At 35.8% G+C, this 15,949-nt stretch overlaps 1 protein-coding gene across 8 annotated transcripts in view; it reads left to right on the top strand.

Moving 5' to 3' along the window:
• STXBP5 (syntaxin binding protein 5) overlaps positions 1-15,949 on the top strand; it is a 163,808-nt gene that overhangs the window by 13,693 nt on the left and 134,166 nt on the right. For all 8 annotated transcript variants that reach the window (XM_053222128.1, XM_053222127.1, XM_053222125.1 and 5 more), the window contains exon 3: positions 13,033-13,114. In XM_053222128.1, the coding sequence (XP_053078103.1) occupies positions 13,033-13,114 (82 nt within the window). The remainder of the gene's footprint in view (positions 1-13,032; positions 13,115-15,949) is intronic.

Raw genomic sequence — 15,949 nt, 5'->3', positions numbered from 1 at the left:
GGAGCATCTTTTTATATACTTATTTGCTAACTGTATGTCTTTGTGTGAGGTGTCTATTAAGGTCTTTGGCCCATTTTTCAATTGGGTTGTTCATTTTCTTATTGTTAAGTTTTAAGAGTTCTTTGTATATTTTGGATAACAGTCCTTTGTATATTTTGGATGTCTTTTGCAAATATTTTCTCCAAGTTTATGGCTTATGTTCTAATTGTCTTGACCTTGTATTTTACAGAGCACAAGTTTTTAAATTTAAAGACATCCAGCTTATCAATTATTTTTTCACGGATGGTGCCTGTGGCTTGGTACCTAAAGTGTCATCGTCATACCCAGGACCACCTAAGTTTTCTCATATGTTATCTTCTGGGAGTTTTATAGTTTTGCATTTTGGTCTGTGATCCATTTTGAGTTAATTTTTGTGAAGAGTGTGGGGTCTATATCTAGATTCATTTTTGGTGGTAAGGTGTGAAGGTCTTAGTCTTTTAGTGAGCCTCTGCTTCTGGATTGTGGACTTCACAAGTGAATCTCAGGTGACCCAGGTAAGTTAGGGTGGCTAGAGTGGGTTCGAGTTGGGTCTTTCCCTTCTACCTGGTCAGTTCAGTTCTTTTTTTTTTTTTCTTTTTAATTTATTTTTTTAAAATTTAAATTCAAGTTACTTAACACACAGTGTAGTATTGAGTTTCAGGAGTAGAATCCAGTGATTCATTACTTCCGTATAACAGCCAGTGCTCATCCCAACAAGTGCCCTCCTTAATACCCATCACCCAGTTAGCCCATCCCCCATCCACGTCCCCTCCAGCAACCCTCTGTTTGTTCTCTGTATTTATGAGTCTCTTATGGTTTGCTTCCCTCTCTGTTTTTATTTTATTTTTCCTTCCCTTCCCCTATGTTTATCTGTTGTGTTTCTTAAATTCCACATATGAGTGAAATCATATGATATTTGTTTTTCTCTCACTGACTTATTTCACTTAGCATTAATACCTTCTAGTTCCATCCCCATTGTTGCAAATGTCAAGATTTCATTCTTTTTGATCGCAAGTGATATTCCTGTATACACACACACACACACACACACTCACACACTCACACACCACGTCTTCTTTATCCATTTGTCAGTCTATGGACATTTGGGCTCTTTCCATAATTTGGCTATTGTTCATAGCGCTATTCTGATAAACCCCTAGCAGTTTAGGCTTCTGGTTTGTATCTTCAGAGGGCAGATCTTGTGAAGAACAGAGTGCTCCAGTGTATTTAAAAAATGGTTGCTTTTCCCCCACCCATTGCTGGAAGCAGGAGGGGATTTTTTCTCAGATATTTGCTGTGGGAACTTGGTGGAGCTCTTTGAGGTAAAACTCACGAAAGTATAAGGATTCCCCCCCATTTCCTTCATGACTGGGTGCCCAGGGATTTGTGACTTTCAGACTTCTCTACTTTAAGATCCCAGCATTTCATCGATTATGGTTTGGATTTTCCTACCCTGGCACTGTTTCCTGTGGAGGTGTCTTACTGGCTGGTTCGTTTTGGTGAGTTGTGATTCATGGTGTTGGCCTGTCTTTGCAGTTTTGGGGGCAGCGTTTTGCCCTGTGACCTCACTTGTCCTAGGGATCTAAGAAGAGTTGTTGATTTTTAGTCTGTTCAGCTTTTCCCTTGTTGTTAGGATGGAGTGGCAGATTTCAAATTTCTTACGTGTTGGACCAGAAACTGAAAGTCTGTATTAATTTTTATAGGTGAAAAATACATGATCTTCTAAAAGAGGGTTTAAATTTGACGTTTGTCAAGTAGGTGAAAGTAAAGAATAGGGGTACTTTACTATAACAGTGTGAATAATTGTTATTTGACAAAGGTTTTGTTTGTACTGCAAATACATTAATAGTTCTAAAAAATACAAAATGAAATGTTCTTCACTGTGTTAAACTTTGGTAAGGATATACTAAGTTCTTGCATTGACCACATTCCTATCAAGTTGATTAGAAGCTAGTTCAGATAAAAGTAGCAAATTATTAGAAGTTTGGAAAATATACTTCTGATCAGATATTAAGGGGATTCATGACTATTCCATTTGAAGAAAGGAAGTCTGAGAAATTACTTATTGAATCATTCATATATAAATTTATTTTTATGGAAGATAATGCTTAATTCTATTTATGCTCATAGGGTTTTCTAGTTGTTGTTGTTTTTTTTTTTTTTTCAACCATGGCTATCTGTTAGAATATCTTGTGGAGCTGAAAAAGATAAAATATACAAACAGTGCCCAGACATTTACTTGGATTTCTTCTGTAGATATTCTCATTGAGTGAATCTGGCGTGGGGCTTGACATCTATGCATGTTTATGTGAAATCTCTGTGGATGCTTATAATGTAGAGCCAGAATTGAGAAATACTGGCCAAATGTTCGACAGATAGGGTAGCGGTATTCTTAGTGAGGCAGATGGTAGATAAGAAACATGTTCTGGGCAGTGTGTGTAAGCTGACACTTTGCTATACCATTGCCTTTGGAGACAGAGCTGTGAAGCTGGTAGGACATATTTATGAAGGTGGGAACGAACTGGAGTCGCAGGATTGAATTACAGTGTTTCCCCATCCTAGCCTTATGTCACTGGACATGGGGACTAGCAATAAAAAAAGTCCATGTAATCTTAATAGGAAGTTGAAAAAGTTTAGTCTTGCAGGTGATTATCACGCTGATCAGGTGGAGGAGGCAGGTGAGGCATTCACTGATGAGAAAACTAGCACACATAGGTTGCCTTATATATCACAGCTCATCTGACGTATTTCCATTTTTTGAGGAGGATACACGTATGATGTACTGCTTTTATCTGTTGACTTTCATTCATTCCTCATAACAGTGTGGAACAAAGAAATGAAATCTCTCAGCTGCTAAGTGATTGTTGTTTATTTTTATACTACCTGGTAGAGTTGGTCTGATGTTAAAGCTCCTTCTCTTCATTTTTAGAATGCTTTCATCAATATTCTTTGACTACATTATGGTGGTGTTTAGATTTTAACTTTGTTATAATCACATTATGGTTAAGTTTCTTCAAGACTTAAGCCATTACAAATAAAAATCATCCACTGAGCTTTTATTCAGAGTGTTAAGCCAGTTGAGAGTAGCAACACCTTGAAGGCTTACTAGAGGCGTGAATTACTCTGTTTGCTGAAAGTACACGAATGTGCTAAAAGAAATGGCAACAGAGGTTAGTGGAAATCGTCAGAGTTTGTGATGGATTAAAATATCCTCTTGGGTTTATTTTACTGTGGCAGGGATGAACAGTTTACACTTTAAAGACTGTTTTTGGTTTGTCAGCAGAATATGTGTTCAATGGAAGTTACTTTCACACAATAATATATAATTAAATGTATAATACTGCAGGATAATTTATTAGTCACTTAAGGGTTCATAGAAAGATTAATTATCCGTATTCTCATCTTTAAACTTTGCAGAATATAAATGTATTTTCAGAAACTGCACAGCATATCAGAGTTCTCCAGTTGTTTTCCGCCATTTTGTATGTTTTCCAGTCTTCCAGTCGTAGGTTGGAAAAGTGAATGTGTCACTCCTGTAGAAGTTGGAATAATGCCAGTACTTTCTTTCCTTTTTTTTTTTCCAAAGACAGGAATTGATGAACAGATTCTCTGAAAAGATATATAATCTTGAAAGATCTTAATAATTTACTAAGTATATACCAGTCTTGGTATTTTCACATTCTTCATAAAAAGTAGAGGTTGTCAAAATATGTGTATAATACACAGCAATAGTGAGAGCAGTGAAAACTTGCCTAGGAGCTGTGCTCTAAGAATTTAACCACGGGCTACGGTCCCATTGCCTGCTTCTTTGACTATTTTTTTATTCGGCTTTGCTGATAGCACAGTAGAAATCCCAGGAGGAAGACTAAAGTAAGAGAAATTTTTGTTGTGATGGTGATACCAGCCTCACAAATGATCGAAAGATAAAATGAATAAGCTGACCTTACAGATTCATGGAATTTTAAAAGCTTATAAAGGGTTTTCTTGTTGTTTCTCATCCATTAAATACTTTCTGTGTTTAAATCTTGAACGAAATAAAAATGTTTGAAAATTGAGTGCAGGACAGAAGGAAATGAGCTTAATTGCAAAAATGCTAAACTGTAGTGTGATTTTATTTTTCCTTTTTTTATGCTGCATTTCAGTTAGGTTGCTGAATAGTGAAATTCATTCATTGCTTCTAAAAGATATTTTTAAATCCTAGTTAAAGGGAAGATTGGATTCTTAAAACATTAAGAATATAATGTTTTAGGGGCGCCTGGGTGGCTCAGTCGGTTAAGCGACCGACTTCGGCTCAGGTCACGATCTCACAGTTTGTGGGTTCGAGCCCCGCCTTGGCCTCTGTGCTGACAGCTCGGAGCCTGGAGCCTGCTTTGGATTCTGTGTCTCCCTCTCTCTGCCCCTCCCCTGCTCACGCTCTGTCTCTGTCTCAAAAATAAATAAAACATTAAAAAAAAAAAGAATATAATGTTTTAACTTGTTCCATTAATAATTGCAATCATTTCCTGCCTTAAATTCTGTCTCTTTTTTTTTGCCTATTTGTATTATCATTTATCATTCATACAAGCTGATTGTTTCTTTTGTATAACAGCCTTATGGAGCTGTTTTTACATACCATATAATTCACCCTTTTAAAGTATATCGTTCAGGACTTCTCATTATATCCACTGAGTATGCAATCATTGGCATTTCCTAACTTCAGAGCATTTTCTTTACGCCAGTAAGAAACCCCATACTTAGTATCAGTTGTCCTGCCTTACCCTCTTCACCCAGTCCATCACAAGCACTCACCTACTCTCCATTTCTATGGATTTATTCCGGACATATCATATAAATAGAATCATGTAATATGTAGTCTTTTATGATTGGCTGCTTTTACTTAGCATAATGTTTCTGAGGTTTATCCATATTGTGGCATGTATTAGTGGTTCCTTTCTTTTTATGGCTGAATATCTCATAAATACACTGCTTATTACTTAATAATCAGTTGATGGACATTTGGATTTTCCTCTTTTTTGACTCTTAGGAATAATGCTGTGAACATTTGTGTAGAAGTCTTGTGTGTATGTATATTTTCATCTCTCTTGTTTATATTCCTGAAGGAGTGGAATTGCAGAGTCATATGGTAACTCTGTGTTGAATGTAGAGGAATTGCCAATTATTTTCCAAAGTTGGTTGCACCATCTAACAGTGGTCCTACCAATAGTAATCAAGGATTCTCATTTCTCCACGTCCTCACAAACTCTTGTAGTTGTCTTTTATAATCATATTAGAGGAGGTGGAGTGGTATTTTATTGTGGCTTTGATTCACACTTCTCAAATGACTAATGATGTTGAGCATCTATTTATATTTTGGCTCTTTGTGTATCTTCTTTTCAGAAATATCTATTCATATCCTTTCTCCATTTTTATTTTTTAAATGTTGGTTTATTTTGAGAGAGAGAGAGAGAGAGAGAGAGAGAGAGAGAGAGAGAGTGTTTGCAGGGGAGTGGCAGAAAGAGAGAGAGGGAAGATGAGAATCCCAAGCAGGGTATATGCACTGTCAGTGCAGAGCCTGACACAGGGCCTGACTCCACGAACTGTGAGATCATGACCTGAGCTGAAACCAAGAGTTGGACGTTCAGCTGACTGGGGCACTCAGGAGTCCCTCCTTTTTCCATTTTTAAATTTGATTTTTTTTTTTTGTTATTCAATTGTAAAAGCCCTTTATATTCTGGATATTAAATCCTTAATCAGATACGTGATTTATAAATTCTCCTATTCTGTGGATTTTTTTTTCATTGTCTTGACGGTGTCTTTTGAAACACACAATGTTTTTAATGTGATGAAGTCCAGTTTATCTATTTTTTCTTTTGTGGCTTATGCTTTTGGTATTGTATCTAAGAAACCACAACCTTATCTGAGGTCACAAAGATGTATGTTTTCTTTTAGGTGTTTTATAATGTTAGCTCTTACATTTAGGTCTCCATTTTGAGCTAGTATTTTTTATATAGTGTGAGATAGGGGTCCAAATACATTTTTTTCATGTGAATATACAGTTGTCCTAAGGCCATTTGTTGAAAAGAGTATTCTTTTTCTATTGAGTTGTCTTGACATCCTTGTCAAAGTCAATTGATCATAAATGTTTATTTCTCAGTTGTCTGTTTATTCTATTGATCTAGCCATACGGTAGCTAATTATACTAATACCACACTGTCTTGATTACTGTAATATTGTATTAAGTTTTGAAATTGGGGAAATGTGAGTATTCCAACTTTGTTCTTCTTTCTAAAGATTGTTTTGGCTGTTCTGGGTCCCTTTCCACATTAATTTTAATCTCATTTTAGGCTCAACCTGTCAATTTCTGCAAATAGCTAGGATTCTGACAGACTGTGTTAATTTTATAGATCAGTTTGATGAATATTATTCTGTTCCATGAATATGGGATGTTTTTTCACTTCGCTCTTGTTTCAACAATGTTTTGTTGCTTTCAGCGTTTTGTAGCGTACAAAGTTTCAATGTTTTGTAGCGTACAAACAAAAAAACAACGTTTTGTAGCTTTCAATGTTTTGTAGTGTACAAGTCTTGCATTTTGTTGAATAAATTTGTTCCTAAGTATTCTTTGAGATACTGTAAATGGAATTGTTTTATTCATTTCACTTCTCAGATTGTTTATTGCCAATATATAGAAGTACAATTGATTTTTGTATATTGATCTTGTGTTGTGTAGTCTTGTATTGTGCAATCACAACCTTTATTTGTTCAGTTGGTTTTTTTGTTGTTGTTGTTTGTTTGTTTTAGGGAATTCCTTAGAATTTTCCATATACAAGATCATGTCTTCTATGAGTAGAATAGTTTTAGTTTACTTCTTCCTTTTCCAGTCTGGACACTTGGTATTTCTTTTCCTTGCCTGTTTTCCCCAGCCAGAACATCCTGCATATGTTGAATGGAAATGGTGAGCACTAGTGGACATTGTCTTTTTCCTGAGCTTAACAGGAAAGTATACATTTTAATCTCTCAGCATTAAGTATGATGTGAGCTGTGGGTTTTTCATACATGCCCTTTGTCAGGCTGAGGAAGTTCCATTTTCCTTGAGTGTTTTATCATGAAAGGGGGATGGATTTAGTTAAAGGCTTCTTCTGTGTCCACTGAGATGATCATGTGATTTTTGTCCTTTATTCTACTAATACAAGTCTGTGATTCTATGGGCTTTTGAAGGATAGGGTTGTTTACTCATTTTAATATCTTGCATAATTTGGTAAGAACAGTTCCTCTCATGTAGCTTCAGTCTCTAAAATGTTTGTAGGCTGATCATTTTACACATGAAAACATTTGTAAGGAGGCAGTCTCAAAATTTTGACTATAATTAGAATAGAGAACTCCGCTTTTTGCTAATTCTGCTTGGCTATAGTGTTCTACTATTAAAATTAGTAGGTATTTGTTACCGTGAACTAACATGAGGAATGAGTCTGAAAAAAAATTTTTTTAGTGTTTATTATTTTGAGAGAGGGAGAAAGTACATGAGCTGGGGATAGGCACAGAGACAGGGAGAGAGAGAATCCCAAGCAATCTCCATGCTGTCAGTGCGGAGCCCCACGCTAGGGTTCAATCCCAGGACAGTGAGATCATGACTTGAGTGGAAATCAAGAGTCAGGTGCTTAAAGGACTGAGCCACCCAGGTTGTCCCTGGAAAACATTTTTTGATTGGTGTGTTGCTTTTGCCCAGTTGCCTTTATAATGTTTACTTGCTACTAAAAGTTGCATTTGGTCTAATTTTATAGTTTTAGACCAGTCTGACTTTATTTTGTACTCAGGTAAAAAATATTATAGATGTTTCTTCTGTTTTCATTCCCTGGTTTTAAAATGAGTGAAAGCAAGTCGGGAAGTGACATTTACATTCTAACCAAGGCCCATGGATACAAAAGCACCTGGCTGTTGGGAGTCCCAGATAGACCAGGTCCGACCACTCTCTTCTGACAAAATCAAAGCAGAGAGACAAGCGGTGGTGAAACAGGAAAGGAATTTATTTCCATGAGGCTACCACAGGGAATACAGCAGGCTGGAGTCTCAGACTGTCTTCAGTGTGCTTAAAATACTTCAGGAAAATGTGGGACAAACCTCAGTGGGTACACGCAGGTGGGCAGCAAAGGTCAGGTTGATCATTGTCTCAGGGTCAATTCTGTGAGCTCTTGCTGGTGTTGGGGCAGTCCCTGTTGCTCGAGGGGTAGTTTTGGTTCCATCATGGGATGCTTTGCCCAGTGGGTCCTTTGCTTGAGTTAGAAGATAAGCTGGAAAGAAGAACTTAACAGAAAGTACTGATTAAGGTCAAAATGGAGATACAGTCCTCGTTTAATATGTGAAAATTGGCTCTTTTTTGGTGAATTAAGCCTTGGTGATTTATATATAAATATTTGTATGCATATATGTGTGTGTGGGTACTGGATTTAGCTTGCCAGGGTTCAAACCCAGCTTCTTTATTAAGTAGCTGGATGGCCTTAAGTAACCTTGTTGTATCTCAGTTTCCTCTTTTGTAAACAACAGAGCCTATAGTAGAGGTACTCTTGTAAGCTAATACATATATAGTACTTGATACATATTAAGTGTTTAATAAATGTTAATTACTGTGATGATGTACTTAAAGGCTCCCTAATTCCTCCTTTCTTCCTCCTGTTCCAAAATATAAAACAAAAAAACCCATTTAGACAATTGAATGAATGTTTATTTTGAATTTGAATTTGATTATATAATGTTATAGAAGGTTTAACTGGTTTTGGTCTCTTTTTCTGTTTATCTTTCCAATTACCTCTTTTTGATTATTCTTCAGTAATTGCTAGTTTCATCATGTTTTGTTTTTGTTTTTTTTTTCATTAAGTATTTCTTTCCTCCCTGTTGCTTACTTAGAGGTTCATACCTAAATTCAAAGATTTTGATTTCAACCTGTTTTAGTCTTGTCTTCTGCAGCTCTTATTCAGGAGTTATGATGGTGCTTGTTTGGACAAAACCCATAAGTAGTTGTGCACGCAGTTTGTGGCCTGTGTCATGGGCCATATAAATGAATTGGTTTACTCCAGAGACAAAGATGACAGTAGGATTAGGTAGATACCCTAGCTCTTGATAGGCGAGCAGTAAAAAAAACAAAAAAACAAAACAACAAAAAAAAAGAGACTAAAGGTATCCATTATAAGAAGATAAGACCATTTTAAAAATAGTACACTGGAGTTCAGAATTATAAGGTAAGCTATATTGACACCAAGAAATACTCAATGTAGCCTTACAGTTTGCCTTTGTCTTATAATTGATTGCTGCATATAGAAAGGAGCAGACACCATTATAATTACAGGTATAACTATATTAGGAATCTAATATAGTCAAAGTTGTTTTTTTCTTACATTATGATATGTCAGCTGTAGGGTATCTTTAATTCTTGTTAGAGTAGTGACTATACCAGTTAAATAATGATAATGGCTACCATTTGGGGAGTACACTCTCAGTGGTTTTAATTCTCATCATAGTTCTGCAAGCTAGGCTAGATAGGTATCTGCATCTTATAGATAAGAAAGTGGAGCGTTGTAATAATTCTCAGGTCACAGCGAGTACTGGTGGAGCCGGCATATGAACCGACTTGAAAGTAGGTGTCTTAATTAATTCTCACCGTGCCTCAGATGTTCCTGTGGCACATCAACAACAACAAAACAAAAAAGGATACCTAATTAGGCTACTTCTCAGGCAATTTGGGTTTAGTAAATTTGCAGTCGAGCTGTGATTCTGACGCACTGCCAGGATTGAGAGCTACTTGCTTTGGAACTCACAGTCTTTCAAACTAATATTTTTTGATTATATGTAAGTAATTTCCATTCCTTAAAATTTTATTTTAAGCTTTTTGTTACAATGAAGTAATGACTTAGGATTTTTTCCCCAACACATGGGACTTTTATAGGATCAGGATCCTTCAGGGCTGGCTGCAGCATAGCACTACCTTATCCAAAGGAAAAAGGAAAGAAATCAGTAGTAACCTTGAGAAAAAGCACTTACCTGAGCCTCAGAATTATCATTTGTAAAATATGGATAATAACTACCTTTCAGAGTTACCGTGAAGATTAAGCACAGTTATGTATTTAAGATACACAGCCTAAAACTTAGTAGATGGTAAGTGCTTCTTGTTTATTAAAGCATATTTATCATCTTAGGTGTGACTATATTAATGTCATAAAAAAGTGCAGTTTTTCTGGCCATACATAGAGTAAGAACAAACCTTTCTTGACCTCCATGTAACCTGGACTTACAGATACTTTCCAGTCTCTATGAATAAAATATTGATTGACGCTCACAGCATGCTGAAGTTTTCAAACCCTAGGGCCCTAATTAGCAGAGCTGTTTGCTTATACTTTACTTAACCAAGAACCGGTTCTGTGTATTCCCACATCTCTTTGTGCCTGTTATATTTGATGTTATAATCAAGTAATTAGTTCACTTTAAGAATATATAAACTGATGAAATGTGAATACAAAATGGAGGGTTTTTTTTTTAAGTTTATTTATTTGAGAGAGAGAACATGAGCAGGGGAGGGGCAGAGAGAGAGAGAGAGAGAGAGAGAGAGAGAGAGAGAGAGTATCTGAAGCTGACTCCGTGCTGTCAGTGCAGAGCCTGGCATGGGGCTCAATCCCACAGACCGTGACATCATGACCTGAGCCAAAGTCAAGAGTCCACTGTTTAACCAACTGAGTCACCCAGGCGCCCCAGAGGGTTGGACTTCATGAAGGTCAGCCACCTAAAATTTCTCTGATGCTGTGTGTATAAGATAACAGTAAATGATCAGAAAAGAAATAGATTCTATGTGAATGCTACACTTAGAATGCATTGCCAGTATCTTTAAAGTTCCATTTAAAATATTAAACTACAAATCCTATACCGGGGTAGTTATAGCTATGTTTTATTTAAGAAAAACAATTCTGAACTCTAGTATTCAGTTAAAGAATACTTTAGGGGTGCCTGGGTGGCTCAGTCAGTTGAGTGTCTGACTTCAGCTCAGGTCATGATCTCGCGGTTTGTGAGTTTGAGCCCTGCGTCAGGCTCTGTGCTGACAGCTCAGAGCCTGGAGCCTGCTTCGGATTCTGCGTCTCCCTCTCTCTCTGCCCCTCTCCTGCTCACGCCCTTTCTCTCAAAAACAAGAAAACATTAAACACTTAAAAAAATATATAGAAGTGTTTGGATAATATCACAAGATATGCAAAATTATATATGATTTCTGAAAAATATGATAGGTAAATAGAATTTGTATGATTTTTCATAATAGCTCACATTTTTCATTAACTTCTCATCTGATAATAGAAGTTTTACTCCATGTAAAATGAGAATTTTAGAATATGCTGATTGGTGCCAGCAAGACTAATTTAGCTGGACGGATTAGAATTAGACCCACTCTGCTAGCTAAAAAGGCAGAGTCTGTGCTGTCATCCTGACAAAAGAAATGGATGAACAGAGATGTAGGTATTTCTTTCTTCGGCCAAACAGGTGTGATTTGGTACCGTGCCAGGAGAGCCATTGAAATCTAGCTTCCTGTAGATGCTTTTGGGCAATTGCTGTAGTGAAAACAGTACTATTAATACTGATGACGATGATGGTGATGGTAAAAGTTTAAAGATGTTTAAAGAGTAGGGTACTATAAGCTAAACATGCATGATTAGTCTATTAGTTTATGAAATATTAGAGCAATTAATTGCTGGCAATAAAATGAACAAAATCCCTGGAAAATAAATATCTCCTAGAAAAACTTCTAGAACTCAGAAGGAAAAGGTGCATAGAAAATAAGAATTTAACTTTTAGCGTGATTATTTTTACTTAAGAACCCTAGGGGGCATGTATTAATAGAATATAGGAAATAGTCTATATACCTGAATATGGCATTGTATAAAGAGAGCTACAGTTTTATTAAATCCCATCATATCTTGGTTTTAGATGTAAATTTTTATTTTCAGTTAATATTTACTAACAATTTTATGAAATCCCATCATATCTTAGTTTTAAATATAAGTTTTTATTTTCAGTTAATATTTATTAACTAGTGAAAAGTAGATTAGCAGTATGTTAAAATGGCTAATTTCTTATTTCAAGTTTATGAAAATAAAAAGCATGTAACAATGTCTGGCACATAGTAAGTTGTATAAGTGTTTGGATTTTTTGTTTTGTTGTTAGCATACCTCAGTATTAAGAGTATAGACTCTGGAGCCAGATTGTTTATTCAGATCGCTCCTCTGCTGCTTTCTAGTCGTGTGACTTACAAGTTACTTGATTCCTCTGTGCTTCAGTTTCTTATTGTTCATAGGGTAGAAACTATATATTCTTCATAGATTATGAGGATTAAATGAGTTAATATATATGACATGTTTAGTATAATGCCTGACACAGAAAATGTGTGTTTATTTTTATTATCATGGGGAAATTAATAGAAGTTTGCATATTTTGTATTCAAGCCTGTTGTAAAAGATTGATATGTTCATTGGTAATATAACATGCCACAATTGCAAACATAGTTACGTGGTTATATTAACTTACACTATTGAAAAATAACACTATAGGTGTGAACAATGCCACTAAAAAGATTGGCTCCAAAAGCATTATTCTAAAATGACATGTCTCTGCTTTTCAGACTTGTTTGCTGTCTTGGGCAAAATTGGATGTTCTGCAGATCAACTATCTTTTCTCTTTTTGTTTTAAGGGAAAGAAAAAAAAATACCTGAGCCCGAGTAAAGTGTATTAAATATATTTTGTGTTCTGTATATTGTTGTTTTTGATAGTTCTTTTGTTTTCTAGAAAGAACAGCTACTTATTTCTTCTAGACCTATAATCTCTGAGACTTCTGATTATGAGCAGAAGCTAGCTGATTTGATTGATGTGTAATAAATGTAACTCTGAATCTCAATCTCAGTAAAAAGCCTGAATTGAATATCAGGTCATTGGAATGTTGGTCTATTATATAACTTAGCCATTGCTGTAAAAAGCCCACGCATACCATAGACTCCTTAATGAAATTAATCACAGCTTTGGTCGTCCAGGAGTAGAATGTTATTGTCAACATGACAGTGGAGCTGCAGTAATCCAGCTTCAGTTCCTGATTAATGAGGTTAGTGAATTGCTTTCATCTGTCCTACTTATATATGAAATAGGGGCACATCTGGTCTTTCAGATTTCTTGCATGCATTCATATTTAAATATTTGTACAAAAGTGAATTTCTTAAAGATCAGAGCTAATAGCAGTTCACTTTATGGCATCATGGGAAGTTACATAAATAATGTAAGATGTTTCTCAAGACAGTGTTGCAAATAGAATGGAATAAGGTGCTACATTTAAGTTTTATTTCATGGATATTGAAAGTTATGTAACGTTAAAATCTGTATTAAAAAACTGTTTTTAGAGATTGAGTTTATTATAAATGACAAAATGTACTTCTCTAATAAATTGTTTGAAATATAACCAGGAAACGAAAATCCATTAGAAACTGGTTATTGTCCAAAATTCTTGTTTTGTCACTTACTGGTTCAAGTAATTGATGATGCCTTTCTTTTTGATGGAGTATAAAGTTAGGAAGGAGCTCAGGAAACAAATACTATTTTATCAGCAGTGTAGACAGCATGCTTGCAGGTTTTAAAAAAAGTTTTTGCCATGACATGGAGCTGGAGAGTATAATGCTAAGTGAACTAAGTCAGAGAAAGAGAAATAACATATGATTTCACTCATATATGGAATTTAAGAAACAAATGAGCAAAAGGAATAGAAAGAGACAAATCAAGAAACAGACTCTTAATTATAGAGAACAAAGTGATGGTTATCAGAGAGGAGAAGGGTGTGTAGGGATGGGGGATAGGTGATGGGCATTAAGGAGCGCACTTGTCCTGATGAGCACCAGGTGAGGTATGGGAGTGTTGAATCACTATGTTGTACACCTAAAACTAATATAACACTGTATGTTAACTAACTGGAATTTAAAAAAGAATAATAAAAAGTTAAAAAATTAAAAATATGAGCAACACTGAGAATGATGTTTATTGTATGCAGCGATGGGCAGGAAAAGCTGGTCATAAGAAATTACTCCAGAAAAGTCTCTTCTATCTTCAGATGTGGTGATAGTCTGTGGACGTTCTTTTTGCCCTCATGTCCTTAGGTTCCGTGGAATAAATTCTTAAATATATATGAGTGGAAAAAAACAATACTTGATACCTCTAACCTTATGTAAAATGCTTTTATTTATATCAGAATATTAATATGCAATTGTTTAGGCTTTTCAAGGTCAGAAGTGTAATTTAAAAACTTCAGTGTTCTGTGTAGAATTGTGTAATAGGTGTATTGTAAAATGTTAAAGTACAAAAGAAATCATAATATAGAAAGTTGTGGAACCCTTTTAGGAGGACTCAAGATTAGTTTCCTGTTTTTAAAACACTTTTGTTATGAAATAATTCTATTAGCAGTTAGTTTCAAAATAAAGAGGTCCTGTGTGTACTCCACCCAGCTTCCCCCAATAGTAACATTATGTATAACAGTAGTAAGATCTCAAACCAGCAAAATAACATCCATATACTACTATTAGCTAGACTATAGACCTTATTTAGATTTCACCACCAGGTTTCTACATGCACTCGTGTGTGTGTGTGTGTGTGTGTGTGTGTGTGTGTGTGGTTTTGTGCAGTTTTATGACACATATAGGTTTGTGTAATGACCACCTTGAACAAGATACAGATCAGTTTCATCATCATAAAGAAATTCCCTAAGGCTACCCTTTTATAATTGTGCCCCTTCCTGCTCTCAGTCCCTAATCCCTGGCAACCAGTAACCTGTTCTCCATCTTTATACTTGTGTTAAGATTATTTCTTAAGGCTGTACATGAACCAGGACACCTGGGTGGCTCAGTTTAGTGTCTTAATTTCGGCTCAGGTCATGATCTCACTGTGAGTTGGAGACCTGTGTCAGGCTCTGTGCAGACAGCACGAAGCCTGCTTGAGATTCTCTCTCTCCCTCTCTCTCTGCCCCTCCCCTGCTCACTTGCTTTCTCTCTCTCTCAAAATAAATAAACATTAAAAAAAGAAGCTGTACATGAACCAATGTAAATAACATATTGCAGATTACCTATACACCTAAATTTTAGAAATCTTAAGTAGTTTATGTTGTCATTTGTATTACAGGGTTCTTTTTTAATAGGAGTCATCATAGAGTTCTTGGATGTGACTTTTTATTTTACATGCTCGAATGTTACTTTTTGAGTACTTGAAGGTGATATTACTGTTTTAAAAATGCTTTTCAAAATATGAATATTTAAATGAGGTTAGATATGGAAATCTGATCATTGAGAGTAGGCATTTGCTTTTGTTTTTAGTAAACCATATATATAGGTAAAGGAGCCATCAGAGGAGGTAGTCAAGCTGTTATTGCCATTTTGGCTCTACATCTCTTCTTGAGATTTCAAAACGGTGTGTACATCATGAGAGAGAAGTTGACATGCTGTGAAACTATGGTGGAAATAAGAATGAAGAGTACAGATCTTTGATACTCTGAATCCTTTGAGTTTCACTGCTTCAAAATGATGTATTTTTTATATATTTTTGTTTATCTTTTTTTTTTTTTTTTTTAGGGAGAGAGGGAGAAAGCATGAGTGGGAGAGAGGAACAGAGGGAAAGAGAGAGAATCCTGAGCAGTTCCGTGCCCAGTGTGGCATCTGACACAGGGTTTGATCCTACTACCCTTGGATCATAATCTGAGCTGAAATCAAGAGTCGGGTACTCACCCAGCTGAGCCACTAGGCATCCCTGCTTCAAAGTGATCTTAGATAAGACGATGCTTTCTAGTGAAAGGGAGAGTATGTGGACTTTATTTCTGCTTACTGGTAGTCATGTAGCAGTAGGAATTACACAATAGAGTAGCCTCCATAGAATTGCGAAAGGGGAAAGGCCTTGGAGAGATGATTTA

The sequence above is a fragment of the Acinonyx jubatus genome, chromosome B2, assembly GCF_027475565.1.
Source record: "Acinonyx jubatus isolate Ajub_Pintada_27869175 chromosome B2, VMU_Ajub_asm_v1.0, whole genome shotgun sequence".
In the NCBI taxonomy this organism is placed as follows: domain Eukaryota; kingdom Metazoa; phylum Chordata; class Mammalia; order Carnivora; family Felidae; genus Acinonyx; species Acinonyx jubatus.
Note: the sequence above shows the minus strand (reverse complement) of the source record. Positions and strands in the feature narration are given on the sequence as shown.